Below are 18,619 nucleotides of genomic sequence, written 5' to 3'. Positions count from 1 at the left end.
CAAATTCAACATTGGTGTGTCTCGATGCCGACGCAATCTTTACCAGGTCACACTCTATACTGTACCCAGGATCTCTGTCGATGCTGTTCCCTGGCCCTCCCACAATAACCACGGTGTCTTCCCTGGTAAATCCTTTACAGAGTGAACCTAAATCCTCTGTCACCTGATCCAGACTAGCACTTGGTTTGAAAAAATTTGTGACCTGGTATTCTGGTCCTAATTCCTCCTGCAGAAGTTGGCCTACACCTCTGGCATGAGAACTGCCTAACAACAAAACTTTCTTCCTTTTCGATGACTTTCCTACATTCTTTTTCAATTTCCTATTGAAAGTTTGTTGTGTCCTGTCTACACCTACCTCTGCTTGAGGCTCATCAGTTTCTAACTGAAGCAACAGGTCAAACTTATTTTTGACATTCACCACAAAACTGTCAGACTTAGTTCTAGTCCTGTTCCTTCTGCTACCTGTTGCCACTTCCCACCTCTCTTTGCCCTTCTCCCTCCTTAACCTGTCCAGATCTTCCCTAGCCTGATCTAGCTCGGCCTGAAGGGCAGCAATTTTCCCCTCCTGTTCCACTATCTTCCTATCTCTGCTGCAAATCCTACATAACCACTGATGAGCCTGATCCACTTTCCCAACACCCACGCCACTGCAGTCCCCCCAGTGAAAAAAACTATTGCATCCATCACACTAAACCCCGGAACTAACAATTCTACGGCAAGTCAGGCACTTCTCACTCATGGCAAAAATAATACTTTAGCTAGAATAAATCAATTAAATTACCGAAAATCAAAAAAGACGTTACAAGAATTAAGCCTATTCACAAATGTATATAAGCAAGTTTCTGATTTAAAATTCCGCTGGTTTTCTGAGATCTGTATTAAAACAACGAAGGTATACGCTATTTATTATATATTTCACTCGATGGAATGAAAAAAGGGCAATTAAACGAGATACTTTAACTTTGATTCTCCAAAAACGTTACGAGAATAGGCCTATAAACAAATGTATATAGGCAAATTTCTGATATAAAGTTACGCTGTTTTTCTGAAATCTGTATTAAAACAATGAAGTTATACGCTATTTACGGTAGTTTACTTATTTGTTACCGAGAAACTAGTTAAATTACCTTGAAACAAGAAACAAACACGTTTACAAAATTTAAGCCTAAGCACGACTTCGCGAAGTTACGATCTTTTCGTGTTTTCTGAAAAAATACGCAAATAAAAGTCAAACCTTTAACGGCAAGACTAAACAATACACTAATGCACGTATTTAATTTGTTGTCAGCATTAAACTAAATTATATTCCTGTCTAAATCACTAAACTTTCTGGAAATGGTTTCTGGCGTCACTTACTTGGCGGCCATCTTGGAACCGTAAGTTCATGCCCAGTCTTTGGTACTGAGTGTTGCCAAAAAAGCCTTGTTTGCAGCTGCTATTTTTTTCTTAATGGATTTGTGTTTCACATCTGCTGTGACAGGAAAACCACCTCCACTTTCCATTAGCCTATCCTTTTGATGTACATTTAGATTTTGTCCAGATATCTCACTGAAGTCAGTTTAAATTATTGTCTATCATTCTTGTCATTCTGTACCTAGTATTATGTGAGCTCCACTGCTTTTTAGGGGGTCTTAAAACTGTGTGACTTTGTTTGAAACATATTGGCAGTGAATCACTAGAATTTTAATAGTCTCATCTTTGGGTCTTATACTAATACTTTGGGGTCCAGTACAGCCATTATCTGGACTGGACAGAAAGTCATCAAATAAAAAACACTTGCATGCATCCCAGATATCACCAGCTACCTGGGTAGCAGCCTCTGATACTTGACCAGCTCTCCACCCTGTGGCACAAATCACTCAGAACCAGAGCGCCATGTTCAGTCCTAGGGGCAATAGTGCAGGTTGTGAGCTTAGTTGAAATTCTACAAGCAGAGTTGTACTTCTCTGCTTTCTCTGCCAGTATGATCATAAGACCCATATGAATCCAACATTCATTTCAGTGTACACCACAATCCACAGCTGATTACATGTTGCCCTTTCAGTGGCATATCGGACAGCTTCTTTATTTTCATTAAGACCCCCTAGACATACTCACCGATGCATTATGTGATTCCTTTTATGGCTTTGTGCCACTTCACTAAGAGTGCATAGATAGGAATAGATCTCAAAAATTCTTAGTACCATAAAAGAATTTACTGCTTCTATAAAATCTTGTAAAAAGGAAGTACTTTGCAAAGTTCAGCATCACTTTCAATCTTGTTTCTGTGTCTGTTGTATGAGAGGTTACCTCTGCTCCTTCCATTACTTGTGTTCCATCCAGGACTATCTGTTTATGAAAATAATCACATCTAAAAAAATTGTTTCCTACTACAGAAAAAATATTTGCTCATTTATTTCATTAGTTAATTTTAATAGGTGAGTTAATCTTATCTGCCTGGTACACCATCTTAATTTTTCATAATGCGTGTCCTTCTTGCTTGTATATTTTTCACAGCGTTTGAAGGTTTATGGATTACTCATGTTTATTGTTTCAGAAACTTCTGGATGATAATGGCAGACCACAGCATCTTTCTTCGGGGATAGTGACGCATTTACATTACCATGAACCTGGGAATCTTGTTTTTGCATATCTGTTGCGGAGTGGACTTCTACACAATATATGTGTTACTGAAAAAGATGGGAGTATATCAAAGGAAACACAACTAAATGTTGTTCTCTTGATGGCTCATCTCTTCACTCACAAACGTTTACATCCGGCAATGCTTAAGAATAGGTTTTGCAATTCTGTTGTGAAACTAAAAGATTTGCCAACTGAAGTTGTTGAGGTACAGTATTTTTATCCTGTTGGTTTCATATCTCATCTTATGATCTGTAAGTAGAAAATGAGTTTGTACCATATATAAATTTACTCTATGCTCTTCTTAATATTTAAATGAACTGAAATTGAAGGCATATAACAATTTTTTAAATTTTTTACTTTCTGAAGTTTAGAGAGATTTTAATGAACTGATTGGTAACAAGCTATTCTTCTGTTTAGTTTCACACTTTTGACTAAATCAATTAATTTCCAAAGTCAAACAGAAGTCACTGGATCAAATTTTGGACATCAGGGTGGAAAATGATAGTGAAGTCTCATTTATAATTCTTGGTGGATAAAGCTACAGTTCTTTTTATTCCCCTGTGTACAGATGCACATGAAAGAAAATACTCTTTTAAGTTTTTCCTGCCTTGAAGGACAAGTACTTGAAATGCAGATTCTGTATGAGGTAGATAACTAGTGCAATGCAATAAAGGACACTGGTTATTATTGTCAGCATTTATGTCATATGCAGGCACTATAATCACCATTAGAAAAAATATGTACAGGGTGTTAAAAAGTGTTAAAATATTATGGAATGTAGTAGCATTCTGCAAAAGCAGAAAAGTGCAATAAACATGGATTCAGAAACATGTTCCTTCTGAAATCTGAACACTTGTGCTTAGGAGGCCCTGAAAAACATTTTGTTCATGTTAGTGTGTGTTGCTGTACAGTGAATTACTCACAACTCTGGTTATGTGTTGTGATGTCTGACCTACTTAAATAAATGGGTTCATTTTTTGTTTACTGTCACTGTGCTGCTTGTACATAAAAATGGTTGAGTACATTTTCTTTTCTCTTTTTCACATTTTGTTATCCACAGAACTGTACTATTCCATAAGTGATGTTGAGATAAGATTGTCTACAATTTTTCAGCTAGTGGTAATAGCCTGTGAGCTCATGCCCTCTGTGCCGAAAAATATCCATATCATAGAATACCAACAGGTAAGCTGTTTGGCTGAATTTTCCAGCATCTTAGGGCACAGCTCCTCAAGCACCCCACAAGGTAAATGGTTTAAGACTTTCTGAGTTTGTATGCCTGATATATTTAGTGATTAGAAATCATGGAACATACACATTAACAGATGGCATCAGTAGAACATGTGAGTCATCTTATTGTCTGAGCAATACTTCACTAACATTTGCTGTATCCACACTAGCTTCACCACATCCAGACCCTAAGGCTTCAAGACGAATATGGATATTTGCAGTTCTTCCAAAGGATGTTGCAAAAGTGTTACGTAGACCTAATATTTTATTTACTAATGAGTTGAAGTTCACAAGAGGTGGTGTCACGAATTCTCATAATCATCTTGTGTGGTCTGATGAAAATCCCCTTGCAGTCACAGAAAGAGATTAGCAGCACTATTTCTCAATCAACAATCTGGCAGGTGATGTTAGTGACAGATTAATAGGGTCATATATGGTACCCCATGAATTAAATTGGGGTCATTATGCCTTTTTCAGTAATATATTACTTACATTGGTATATGAAATACCATGTCAGCTAAGATTACAGATGTACGTCCACAATACTAAAACAGCAAATTTTCATTGTAATTTGCAGGAACATTTCACAGACATGGGGATTTCTTATCCTCCAGATCTCAATTCTCAAGATTTGATTACGAAGACACTTGAAGTGACGTATAGACGCCATAGGATCATGTGTTCAATGCATGCCATCACAATAAGAGCTAGGCCAACTTCAACGAGTGTGTGATTCCTTATGCCAAAGGTCATTAGATAGATTACCATAGATGGACATTACAGTGAGTCCCATTCATAAACGATTGTTCAGATCTCAGAACGTACATGTTTCTAGACAATATTTATTGGACTTGTGTTACTTGTTTTGATGAGCAATGCTGCCTCTCAAAATATTAGACTTCCTTAAACACTGTATATTAACCCTTGAGAGGGCATGTTATTTTTCATAACACTAGCGGGCATGTGAACTACTTTGTACACGTGTAAAGAATAGTTTGTCTTTACATTACTCAGGTAAACATGTATGAGCCAGGTCACACTTTAATCTCTGCTTAATGAAAATATGGTAAACTAAATTTACATTATATGAGTTAAAGCCATGTTCAATTAAACGATAAAAAAATAAAGTTTCATTATATCACTCTGTTACCACAGACAGGTGTTATCCCACAATAATGACCCACTCGAAGCATGAAACAGTGCAGTTAGATCAGTCCCAACAACTGCCTATTTGATTACTAATTATCTTATAGACAGTTGTCTTATTATGGGATTGAGCTGCTAGCTTGTTATCTGGGTCATTTTCTTGCCCGGAACATTATTTCTCTCTCATGCAGCACTCTACTTATTTTGTTTGAGAACACAATTTGTCACTATGTTAACTGAAGGAATAGGTAGATTAGATTAGATTCAGTTTTCATTCCATAGACCCAAAAAATGAGATGATTCTTGTGGCTGTGGAGCATGTCAGAAAGTATAACATAAAAACATAAAACATTTGAGTATAATACTTACTACCCTGATCATTTGTCAAGAGATTGTCAAAATAGGTGAATACAGTGCAGTAAACTGGAACAGCTAATACTTATAGAATTAACACACTGTCAGAATGAAACACTGTTATTCACTAGCTTGACAGTCTCTGTTAAGATATTCATCTACAGAGTAAAAAGTCTTTCAAACTCTGTATAAACTGTGCTTTATCTGAAACCAAGTTTTTAATGGTAACTGGCAATTTATTGAAAATGTGTGTTCCTGAATATTGGACTCCTTTTTGGACCAAGGTAAGTGATTTTAGGTCTTTATGTAATTTGTTCTTATTCCTAGCACTGATAGTACGCATTGAGCTGCCCCGAGATGACTGGGTGTTGTTGTGTTGCCTTCAGTATTATAATTCATCCTCTTTACGGTCGGAGGAAGGCAACAGCAAACCACCTCCATTAGGACTTTGCCTAATACGGTGGTCCGGGTGTCCCGCATCTTTCCCCTACACTCTGACAAGTAGTGTGGGACTTCATTTCCATTGAGCTATTGGTTGGAAATTGAGATGTATTACTTGCAACAAATTTCATTAAGGAATAAATATACTGAGAAGCAGTGGTTAGAATACAAAATTCGTTGAACAGGTTTCTACATGATATTCTTGAATTTACACCACAAATGATTCATATCAAACGCTTTTGCACCCTAAAAACTTTCGCTCGGTTTGATGAGTTGCCCCAGAATATGATCCCATATGACATAATAGAATGAAAGTATGCAAGTTTTTTTGTGTTTATTTCTCCTACATCTGACATCATTCTCACTGCAAACACAGACTTGTTTAGGTGCTTAAGCAATTCTGAGGTATGCTCTTCCCAACTGAATTTATTATCGAGTTGTAATCCCAGAAATTTAACACTGTGAACCTCTTCGATCTGCATGTCTTCACATGTTATACACATGCTGGATGGAAATCTCTTACAGGTTCTGAACTGCATATAGTGGGTCTTCTCAAAGTTTAATGACAGTGAATTAGCTTTAAACCACTTATTAATGCCAGTGAAAATTTGTTAAGCAACTATTTCTAAATCTGTACTTGACTTGCTACTTATTGCAATGTTTGTACGATGGTTGGAACTTTAATAGTGGCAACTATTTATTTACAGCTTGTACAAAATAGATATGTGTTTCTAAGTTTTACTGACCTTCAAAGGAGTCACGAGCATTATGTATAACCCATTGCCAGTGATGTGAAAGTCGCAGGGTACTCTTAGCAGTGCCAGTTGTGTTGACAGTTCAAGCAACGCAGACTATTGCCCAATGAATTTGTATCAGTTCTGAAGCGAATGCCGTGAAGTGCTTCCTTCAGTTTAGAAACTGAGTTGAACTCATGAGGGCTTAAGTCAGGGGAGTGCAGTAGGTAGTATAGCACTTAGCAGCCCCATCAGTCAAACAAATCAGTAACAGCTTGCACTTTACGTGTTTGAACATTGTCCTGCAAAATGATGGTCGGGTTCTGCAGAAAGTGTCTCACTTCTGTCTCTATGCTGTTCATTTTTGGAACACAACCTACTACCAGCTTAGAGACAAAAGTGATAACACTTTCTACAGAACCCGGCCATCATTTTGCAGGACAATGTTCAAACATGTAAAGTGCAAGCTGTTACTGATTTGTTTGACTGATGGGGCTGCTAAGTGCTATACCACCTACTGCACTCCCCTGACTTAAGCCCTCGTGAGTTCAACTCAGTTTCTAAACTGAAGGAAACACTTCATGGCATTCGCTTCAGAACTGCTACAAATTCGTCGGGCAATAGACTGTGCCGCATGAACTGTCAACACAACTGGCATTGCTAAGAGTATCCTATGATTTCCACATCGCTGGCAATAGATTATACACAATGCTGGTGACTATTTTGAAGGTCAATAAACTTTGAAACACATATCTATTGTCTCCAGCCATCCTGATTTAGGTTTTCCGTGATTTCCCAAAATCGTTTCAGGCAAATGCCGGGATGGTTCCTTTGAAAAGGGCACGGCCGATTTCCTTCCCCTTCCTTCCCTAACCCGAGCTTGTGCTCCGTCTCTAATGACCTCGTTGTCGACGGGACGTTAAAAAACACTAACCTAACCTAACCTAACATATCTATTTTGTACGAGCTGTAAATAAATAGTTTCCACTACTTAAGTTCCCACCCTCATATCATCTGCAAACAAAACAAACTTAGTATATGGCAATGTACAGATGAGAGGTCATTAATGTACACAAGAAAAAGCAGTTGACCCAAGATGGAACCTTGAGGAACACCACATGCAATTAATTTCCAGTCAGATGAAGACTGAGTGCTCATTGCACAGGTATTTTGCAACGACACTCTTTGTTTCCTGTTAGATAGATAAGACTCAAACCATTTCGCAGAATTGCCGGTGACACCATAATATTCTAATTTACTTAAGAGAATGCTGTGGTTCACACCGTCAAAGGCTTTCTGTGGTTCACACAGTCAAAGGCTTTTGACAGGTCACAGAAAATGCCAGTAGCCTCTAATTTATTATCTAATGAATTAAGTACATTCTCACTGTAAGTGAGCTTTCTCTGTATCAGAACCCTTAAGAAATCCAAACTGTGACTTGGACAACATATTATTTGCAGTCAGATGCTTAAGAAGACACTGGAACACAACCTTTTCAAATATTTTTGAGAAAGTGGGCAAAGGTGAAATTGGTCGATAGTTTGATGGTATCTCTTTATCCCCCTTTTTGTAAAGAGACTTAACTTATGCATATTTTAGCCAGTCTGGAAATGTTCCATGATAAGAGAGTGATTACACAAATAACTCATGATAGAACTCAACTTGCATGAGCAGTCTTTGATTAATGTCATTGATATGTTGTCATACAACATGGAATACTTAGATTTTTAGGATTTTATGATGGATGCTACTTCTTTGGGAGACGTAAGTCATTTCCATTTTACTGAAGTTATTTTTAAAGATTGGTCTCAGATACTCCATTGCACTGTTCACCGAACCTCATAACCCCAAGCTGTCAGTAACAGAAATGAAGTACTTGTTTAAGAGGTTACCAACACTACTTGCAATTGTTACCACAGTCTCATTTATTTTTGAGTTATCTGTTCCTCTTCCTTTTTGGTCCCTCCTGTCTCTGTCTTCACTATATCCCATTCAGTTTTTATTTTGTTGCCTGATGTAATTATCTTTTTCTCATAATAAAGCTGCTACGATTTCTGCATTACTTGCTTTAATATTTTCCTGTATTCTTTATAATGCATTACAATTCTAACATCAGAGCTGTTCCTAGATAGTAGATACAGTCTCCTTTTTGCCCTACATGATATTTTTATCCCTTGGGTAATCCATGGTTTATTTTTTGACTTCTGTGTGATTTGAATTACCTTTCGGGGAAAACAATTTTCAAAAGTGGAGGTAACTTTATTAATGAATAATGGGTTCGCAATTGTGAAACATCAATGGAATGGTGCAAAACAATTTTATTTGTGCTTGGCACACTTTATACACAGGCACTCCCACTCGAGGGTTAAAACAGTTGTCTTATGTTAATTTTCAAGAATTTTTTGGAATACACTAATATTTAAAACTTTGTTGTTATATGGGAAAAAAGACTAATATAGAATAACTCTTCTCTGATATGTAACTTTTAGATTATTTTGTAAATTTACTTATTTTTATTACTAGTTGGTACAAGTAGTGAAATGTAGAAGATCAAACAATGGGAAATCCAGAATGGCATAACAACAATTTGATGAAAAGGATAGATTGCTTCAGTTGCAGACAGGCACAGAAAGAAGACTGTTACACATTTGAGCTTTTGGTCAAAACCCCTTCTTCTAAAGTGAAGAGCACACAAAAATTCATGCAAGTACTACTCTCATACACATACTTGACCACTGTGTCTGGCTGCTGAGGCTGGAGTACATACAACAGCTGTGCCTGATAAGAGAAGCAATCTGTGGGTGGTGGGAGGTAAGCATGAGGCTTGGGTGGGGAGGAGGAGGGATAGCACGTAGTATGGAGAGAGATGTAGTGCTGCTTGCGGGAATATGTAGGGATGTGTTGGGGACAGGAGGGAGAGTGCAAAATGAGAGAAGTAGAGGACTGGAAAAAGGCTAGTGGTTGTGTTAGTGGACTGGAAGGTTTTGTAGTGCTGGAGTGTGAGCTGGGAAGGGGATTGATAGGTGAAGAACAGCGACTATCAAAGGTTGTGTATAGGGAGGTTATGAGAATGTAGTATATACTGCAGGGAGAGTTCCCACATGTGTAATGCAGAAAAGGTGCTGCTGGTAGGAAGCATCCAGATGGCACAAGCTGTGAAGCAGTCACTGAAGTAAAACACATTTTGTCGGGCAGCACATTCAGCAGCTGGGTAGTGCACCTATCTCTTGCCCACAGTTTTCCGGTGGCTGTTAATGCTGACAGATGGCTTGTTGGTTTTCATGCCCACAGAAAGTAGCACAGTGGTTCAAGCTTAGTTTGCATATCACATGACTGTTTCTACAGGTCTGCCGCTTTTGATGGGATAGGTAATGCCTGTTATGAGACTGGGATTGATGGATGAGGGAGGATGGCTCATCAGTATCTCTGTTCATATCAAACTTACCAACAACCTGCAACACCTCAATGTTGACAGCTGAAACCCATTCCTTACCAAGAAGGTACTTCCACACACAGCCTAGCCGTTTGTCACAGTGGGTTCTGTAGTGATGAGCTGTCCCTCTCCAAATATACCAAGAATCTCACTGAAGCCTTCATGGAGTGAAATTACTCTCCCAACCTTGTACAGTAACAGATCTCCCATGCCTTGTCTCTTTAATCACCTCTCATATTCCCATTGTATGACCACAAAGGAGCACCCCACTCATGACACAGTACCATCCAGGACTGGGGCACTGAATCACATTCTCTGCCAGGGTTTTGTCATGCCCTGAAAGGAGAAATACCCTAACCACCAAACCTATGCAATATTCTCATCCACCCCTACTCCCAACCCCTTGCCTTGCCTCATGGTTCATGACCCTGCAATAGATCTAGATTCAATAACTGTCCCATACATAATCCCACATTCATCAACCCCAGTCTCATCACAGGCATCACCTATCCCATCACAGGCAGGGTTATCTGTGAAAACAGTCATGTGATTTGCAAACTACGGTTGAACCACTGCGCTACTTTCTGTGTGGGCATGACATCTAACAAGCCACCTGTCAGCACTAATGGACTCTGACAAACTGTGGCCAAGAGATGTCTGGACCACCTAGCTGCTGAACATGCTGCCCAACACAATATGCTTCACTTCAATGACTGCTTCGTAGCCTGTGCCGTCTGGAATCTTCCTGCCAACATAAGCTTTTCTGAATTACGCAGTTGGGAACTCTCTCTGCAATATGTACTACATTCTCATAACCTCCCTGGCCTCAACCTTTGACATCCCCTGTTCTTCACATACCAGTTCCCTTTCCAACTCCCACTTCAGCACTACCACAGCCTTCTATTCATTTCACTAACACAACCATCAGTCTCATTCCGGTCCTCTGCTTCTCTCCTTTTGCAACTCCCCACCCCTCCTTTTCCCACCACATCCCTACATGCTCCCACAAGCAACAGTACACCTTTCCCATCTCTACCCTGCTATCCTCCCCCTCCCCACCCAAGCTTCTCTGTACACTTACAACCCAGGTGCAGGTGCAGCTGCTGCATACAGTCCAGCCTCTGCAGCCAGTGTGTGTGTGTGTGTGTGTGTGTGTGTGTGTGTGTGTGTGTTTGTTTGTTGTCTACTTTACAAGAAGGTGTTGGGCCAGCAGCTTAACACCCCTGCGGGTTAGAATTGGCCCAAGGTATTCCTGCCTGTCATAAGAGGTGACTAAAACGAATCTCACACTTTTCAGCCCATTATATGGTTTGACCTGCCACTTTCAAAATTCTACAGAAGTGCGGGCCATATGGGGAAGGATGCCTTACGTGGTGCACGAGAGGCCTTGGATTTGATCTCCAGAATCTCTTCTCATGGCTTTGCATCTCCACCTGTGATTCAACTATTTGGGTGACGACACTTTCCAGGGTATGTCATCTTCTTCCGTTGTCTCCTGTCCTCTTTCGCCCCCATGACAATATTGGATTTCTCTGCACCCAATATCCAGTGCAGTAGCCGGTCCATTTGGTGGTAGCCCCCTGACAACACAGGGATCACACTGCTGATGCCTGAGCTGTAAACTCCCCACGTATGCCAAGGAGTATATGCCTGTTTTCCTGGGGCATCAGGACTCCTGGCAACAGCCATCATGCCAGTTGGCCTTTGCTGTGGCTGGGTGGCGCACCTGGGGAGAGCCCCTGGTCGGAGTGGGTAGCATCAGGGTGGATGACCTACAATGAAGCAGACTAAGTTAACTCTTGCTGGTGACCGTACGGCACCAGCAGTCTCTAAGAAGGGCAAGACAGAATACAATGTTGACAGGTATGACCCTAAATCATTGCCCTCCCTCGTTACACCATGGGAGGAACACAGAGCTACAGAATGGAGAGAGCCGTGTTCGCCTCGGTTTTTATTCTGTAGCAGAACTGATGGGGAATCCTTTCTACCTACGAAGCCTCAGTTTTTCGTTGATCCCCTAGAGAATAAGTTTGGAGAAGTGACAGTGCTGTCCAAGATGTGAAACGGCATAGTCTTGATTCATACAGCATCCAGAGCCCAATCCTGAGCATTACTTGCCTGTGACAAGCTGGGTGATATTTCTGTTTCTGTCACTCCCTGTAAAAGCCTCAACATGGTCCAGGGGATTATTTTCCATCGTGACCTCCTCTTGCAGTCTGACAACGAGCTCTGCACCAATTTAGAACTGCGGGGTGTTCATTTCATCTGGCACGTTTACAGGGGACACAAAGACAACAGGGTTACCACCAGTGCCTTCATCTTGGCTGTTGATGGTGATTCATTGCCTGAAAAAGTCAAGGCGATGGTTGACAGCTGTGACGTTAAACCATACGCACTTTCCCCTATGTGGTGCTTTAAGTGCTGGAAGTTTGGGCACATGTCAAAGCACCTACTTCGGGAGTGAGGCGCCCCCCCCCCCCCCCCCCCCAAATGCAGGGGACATCAGTCCCCTCCCCCATGCTAGAGAAGCAACAGCATCCTCTGGCTCCTCTCATGCAGAAGGGGTCCTCTTCTAAGGTCTCCACTACTGCCACAGTGGACAATCGCCAGTGGCTCAAGGAGCTAAAACTGCTGGACGAAGAGCTTCATGGCCTTCCTCCATGCCTGAAGCTGCTTTGGAGAAATCTTCCCAGCAAGCCCCTAAAGAGAAGTGAGACAGCAAGCAAACTAAGAAGAAGTCTGCTAAGAAACAGGACCCTATGGTGGCCCCAAAACCACCACTCCCTATCAATTCTGCATCTGAGGATGCAGTGGGGATCTACATCTACATCTGCATCTACAGTGTTACTCTGCAATTCACACTTAAGTGCCTGGCAGAGGGTTCATCGAACCATTTTCATACTACTTCTCTGCCAGTCCACTCTCGAATGGTGCGTGGGAAAAAGGAACATCTAAATCTTTCTGTTCAAGCTCTAATTTCTCTTATTTTATTACGATGATCATTTCTCCCTACATAGGTGGGTGTTGACAAAATATTTTCACTTTCAGAAGAGAAAGTTGGTGATTGAAATTTCATAAATAGATCTCGCCGCAAAGAAAACGGCCTTTGTTTCAGTGACTGCCACCCCAACTCGTGTATGAAATCAGTGATACCCTCACCCCTATTGCACGATAACATGAAATGAGCTACCCTTCTTTGCACTTTTTCGATGTTCTCCGTCAGTCCTACCTGGTAAGGATCCCATACTGCGCAGCACTATTCCAGCAAAGGACGGACAAATGTAATGTAGGCTGTCTCTTTAGTGGGTTTGTTGCATCTTCTAAGTGTTCTGCCAACGAAGCGCAGTCTTTGTTTTGCCTTCCCCACAATATCATCTATGTGTTCTTTCCAGTTTAAGTTGCTCGTAATTGTAATTCCTTGATATTTAGTCAAATTGACAGCCCTTAGATTTGTGCGATTTATCGTATACCCAAAATTTATTAGATTTCTTTCAGTAGCCATGTGGATGACCTTGCACTTTTCTTTGTTTAGTTCTAATTGCCACATTTTGCACCATACAGAAATTCTCTCTAGATCACTTTGTAATTGGAATTGATTGTCTGATGATTTTAGTAGATGGTAAATTACAGCATCATCTGCAATCTAAGGGGGCTGCTCAGATTATTACCTAGATCATTTATATAAATCAGGAACAGCAGAGGGCCTATGACACTACCTTGCGGAATGCCAGATGTCACTTCTATTTATTTATTTATTTATTTTATTTATTTATTGTTCCGTGGGACCACATTAAGGAGAAGTCTCCATGGTCATGGAACGAGTCAATACATGAATTTATAACACGATTGTAGAAACAGATAAAATGAAATATAAGAAACATATTCAGTTGTAGATTGTAGAAACAGATAAAATGAAATATAAGAAACATATTCAGGCGACACGTCGTTAGTTTAAATAAAGAAAATCAAGACTGTAACACTGGAATTTGCTTAATTATTTAGCTCTTCCAGGAGCTCCTCGACAGAATAGAAGGAGTGAGCCATGAGGAAACTCTTCAGTTTAGACTTAAAAGCGTTTGGGCTACTGCTAAGATTTTTGAGTTCTTGTGGTAGCTTATTGAAAATGGATGCAGCAGAATACTGCACTCCTTTCTGCACAAGAGTCAAAGAAGTGCATTCCACATGCAGATTTGATTTCTGCCTAGTATTAACTGAGTGGAAGCTGCTAACTCTTGGGAATAAGCTAATATTGCTAACAACAAACGACATTAAAGAAAATATATACTGTGAGGGCAATGTCAAAATTCCCAGACTATTGAATAGGGGTCGACAAGAGGTTTTCGAACTTACACCACACATAGCTCGAACAGCCCGTTTTTGAGCCAAAAATACCCTTTTTGAATCAGAAGAATTACCCCAAAAAATAATACCATATGACATAAGCGTATGAAAATATGCGAAGTAGACTACTTTTCGTGTTGAAATGTCACTTATTTCAGATACTGTTCTAATGGTAAATAAAGCGGCATTTAGTTTCTGAACAAGATCCTGAACATGGGCTTTCCACAACAGCTTACTATCTATCCGTACGCCTAGGAACTTGAACTGTTCCGTCTCGCTTATAACATGTCCATTCTATCTGATTAAAATATCAGTTCTTATTGAATTGTGAGTTAGAAACTGTAAAAACTGAGTCTTACTGTGATTTAGCATCAAATTATTTTCCACAAGCCATGAACTTATTTCATGAACTACATTATTTAATAATGTTTCAATATTACACACAAGATCCTTCACTACCAAGCTGATGTCATCAGGAAACAGAAATATTTTTGAATCACCTGTAATACTAGAAGGGATATCATTTATATAAATAAGAAACAGCAGTGGCCCCAGCACCGATCCTTGGGGAACGCCCCATTTAACAGTGTCCCATTGGGACTGAACATCATTACCACTCTCAGTATTGCGGAGAATTACCTTCTGATTTCTGTTCTTAAAGTAAGAGGCGAACCAATTGTAAGCTACTCCCCTTACTCCATAATGTTCCAACTTCTGCAGTAATATTTTGTGGTCAACACAGTCAAAAGCCTTGGTTAAATCAAAGAAAACACCCAACGTTCGCAACCATTTATTTAATCCTTCCAAAACCTCACAGAGAAAAGAGACTAGCATTTGCAGTTGTTAAGCCATTTCTAAAACCAAACTGAACATTTGACACCAAATTATGTGAATTTAAATGCTGCAGTAACCTTGTATATACAACCCTCTCGATAACTTTAGCAAACACCGATGGCATAGAAATAGGTCTATAATTATCAACATTTTCCCTGTCTCCCTTTTTATAAAGTGGCTTCACTACCGAGTACTTTAATCGGTCAGGAAACCGACCACTCCTAAAGGAAAAGTTACAGATATGGCTAAGTACTGGGCTAACATACATGGAACAATACTTCAGTATTCTGCTAGATACCCCGTCATAGCCATGAGAGTTCTTTGTCTTTAGTGATTTAATTATTAACTCAATCTCCCTCTTGTCAGTATCATGGAGGAGCATTTCAGGTAACAGTCTCGGAACACTTTTTTCTACGAGCGCTATATGATTCCCTGTTGGGACTAGGTTTCTATTTAGTTCACCTGCTATATTCAGAAAGTGATTATTAAATACTGTACATATATGTGACTTATCAGTAACACGGACATTCCCACTACGCACTGATTCTATATCCTCGACCTGTCTCTGCAGACCAGCCACTTCCTTTACGACTGACCATATGGTTTTAATTTTATTCTGAGACTTAGCTATTCTATCTGCATACCACATACTTTTTGCCTTCCTAATAACTTTTTTAAGCACCTTACAATACTGTTTGTAATGGGCTACTGCATTTAGATTGTGACTGTTTCTAACGTTTTGATATAATTGCCACTTTGTTCTACAAGATATTCTTATACCTTTAGTCAGCCACCCAGGCTGCCTGTTTGTGCTAGTACCCTGTTTTGAACGTTCTAATGGAAAGCAACTTTCAAAGAGCACGAGAGAAGTCTTGAGGAAAGCATTATATTTATCGTCTACTGTATCAGCACTATAAACATCTTGCCACTCTTGTTCCTTGATAAGGTTTACAAAAGTCTCTACAGCAACTGGATCAGCTTTCCTAAAAAGTTGGTAACTATATTTAACATGAGTTGCAGCACAAAAATCTTTTAGACTTAAAATTTGTGCATCATGATCTGAAAGGCCATTCACCATTTTGCTAACAGAATGCTCTTCTAGTAATGACAAATGAACAAAAATATTGTCTATGGTTGTTCTACTGTTCCCTTGCACTCTCGTTGGAAAGAATACGGTTCGCATAAGATTATATGAATTAAGGAGGTCTACCAGCATCCTTTTCCTTGCACAATCACTTATACAATTTATATTGAAGTCACCACATATAACTAACTTTTTGTATTTCCTATAAAGTGAACCAAGAACCTCCTCTAGCTTTAGCAAAAATGTTGTGAAATCTGAGTCTGGGGATCTATAAATAACAACAGTAAGAAGTTTAGCTCCACTAAATTTAACCACACCTGCACAACATTCAAACACCTTTTCAGTGCAGTACTTTGAAACATCAATTGACTCAAATGGGATACCATTTTTCACATACATGGCTACTCCCCCACACCGCAAAGAGCTCCTAGAAAAGCTGCCAGCCAACCTGTATCCTGGTAAAGGAAGCCTCTGAATTATCTCCTTATTTAAGAAGTGTTCAGATATACCAATAATTTCAGAGTCAACATCTATAAGCAGTTCACTAACTTTATCTCTAATGCCTTGTATGTTTTGATGAAATATACTAATTCCCTCATTAATCGGATACCTAAGCTTTGTCGAAAGTGGTTTCTTTGTTAGAGAGACTTCCCTTAAGCAGGAATACCTGTCAGCTGACTTCAGTCTAAAAAAGGTACAGCTCTAACACCCACAACTACTGGAATTTCCCCGTGAGTGATCCCACCACCCCCACCTATGCTGTCACCTATAAGCTTTGCCAACCTCCCCTTTCCATACCTGTTGAGGTGCAGGCCATGTCTAGTGAAACCCGTCCTGCTGATAGACTCCACCGACACCACTGAAATGTGACTCATGCCTTCTGTCATTTGCGCACCCCCAAGTCTCATGTTATTATGCCTGACGACTGTATTAAGATGAGGCCGATCGTGACGCTGAAACAGTTCCACGAAATGCACATTCGTGTTGCCAGTCTGAGTGGCTATCTTTTCCAGCCACCATCTATGTCATACTCCCCATCCCTATCAATACTATTACCGGCCCCACCCACAATCACTACCTAATCCTCTTTTGTAAAATCCCTACATAACCCCCCCCCCCCCCCTATGTTAAAAGTCACCTGAGCCAATCCTGCATTAGGCTTCACAATGCTGGTGACCTCGTACTCACTCCCCAAAACTTCCTGCAACTGCTGGCCTACACCTCTACCATGAGAACTACCTAACAGCAGAACCTTCTTCTTTCTCTTAGACTTTGCAACTGTCCTAGCCACCGTAACTGCTGAGGTCTGCTGCATACTTCCTACATCTATAGCTACTAGAGATTCCTCTCCACTAGACTCTGACAGTTGGTCATATCTATTACAAACACCAATAGTAAAACTATCTGAAAATCTCCTTCTCCTAGCAGATCTCTTGCCAACAGCCAGCTCCCATTCCCCAACCCCCTTCTCCCTCCTCATCCTATCTAGCTCCTCCTGTGCGTTTTTCAACTGCACCTGAAGGGCACAGATCTTACGCTCCTGCTCCTCTATCAACTTACTCTTGCTACATAACCTGCAGTTCCCGGAGAGGATCTCACCAGAATGCCCACTGGCTTCCCCACTGCATTCCCCCCCAGTGAAAATACTTCGAACAAGTCTCACACCGCAATCCACTACTCACGAACCTATGGCAAAGCCCACACTTCTCACTCATGGTAAAATTTTACAGTTATTGAAACAAGAAAACAACTTTATCTAAGTTCCACTACTACAATAAGAAGATGTTAAAAACTGACTACAATAATCACAAACTTGCTCTACAAGGAAAGTAACTACTATTATTGACAGTATTAATCAACAACAAATGAGAATATAACAAAATACCAACACACCTTTGTGATTTACCATCTATCACTACGAACTGTGACCTCTCTAAGAGGAAATCACGAATCCAGTCACACAACTGAGACAATACTCCATACACATGCAATTTGATTAATAGTCGCTTGTGAGGAATGGTATCAAAAGCCTTCTGGAAATTAGGAATATGGAATCGATCTGAGATCCCATGTCAGCAGCATTCGTGAGGAATGGTATCAAAAGCCTTCTGGAAATCTAGGAATATGTGTTGCAAAAGAACAATATTTTCTGAATCCGTGTTGGTTATGTATCAATAAGTCATTTTCTTCAAAGTGATTCATAATGTTCGAGTACAGTATATGCTCCAAAATCCTACTGAAAATTGAGATCAGTGAGTAATTCAATGAGTTACTCCTATTTCCTTTCTTGAATATTGGTGTGACCTGTACTACTTTTCTAGTCTGTAGTAACAGACCTTTCGTCAAGTGAGCAGTTGTATATGATTGCTAAGAAAGCAATCATATACAACCGCTCACTTGACG

At 40.0% G+C, this 18,619-nt stretch overlaps 1 protein-coding gene across 2 annotated transcripts in view; it reads left to right on the top strand.

Annotated features, from left to right (window-relative positions):
• Positions 1-18,619, top strand: part of LOC124604303 (probable ATP-dependent RNA helicase DDX60) — a 243,057-nt gene that overhangs the window by 163,962 nt on the left and 60,476 nt on the right. For both annotated transcript variants that reach the window (XM_047136467.1, XM_047136466.1), the window contains exon 5: positions 2,537-2,827. In XM_047136467.1, the coding sequence (XP_046992423.1) occupies positions 2,537-2,827 (291 nt within the window). The remainder of the gene's footprint in view (positions 1-2,536; positions 2,828-18,619) is intronic.

This window comes from Schistocerca americana, chromosome 1 (assembly GCF_021461395.2).
Source record: "Schistocerca americana isolate TAMUIC-IGC-003095 chromosome 1, iqSchAmer2.1, whole genome shotgun sequence".
NCBI classification, from domain to species: domain Eukaryota; kingdom Metazoa; phylum Arthropoda; class Insecta; order Orthoptera; family Acrididae; genus Schistocerca; species Schistocerca americana.
The sequence above is the reverse complement of the archived record's forward strand: the minus strand, read 5'-3'. Positions and strand labels throughout refer to the sequence as shown.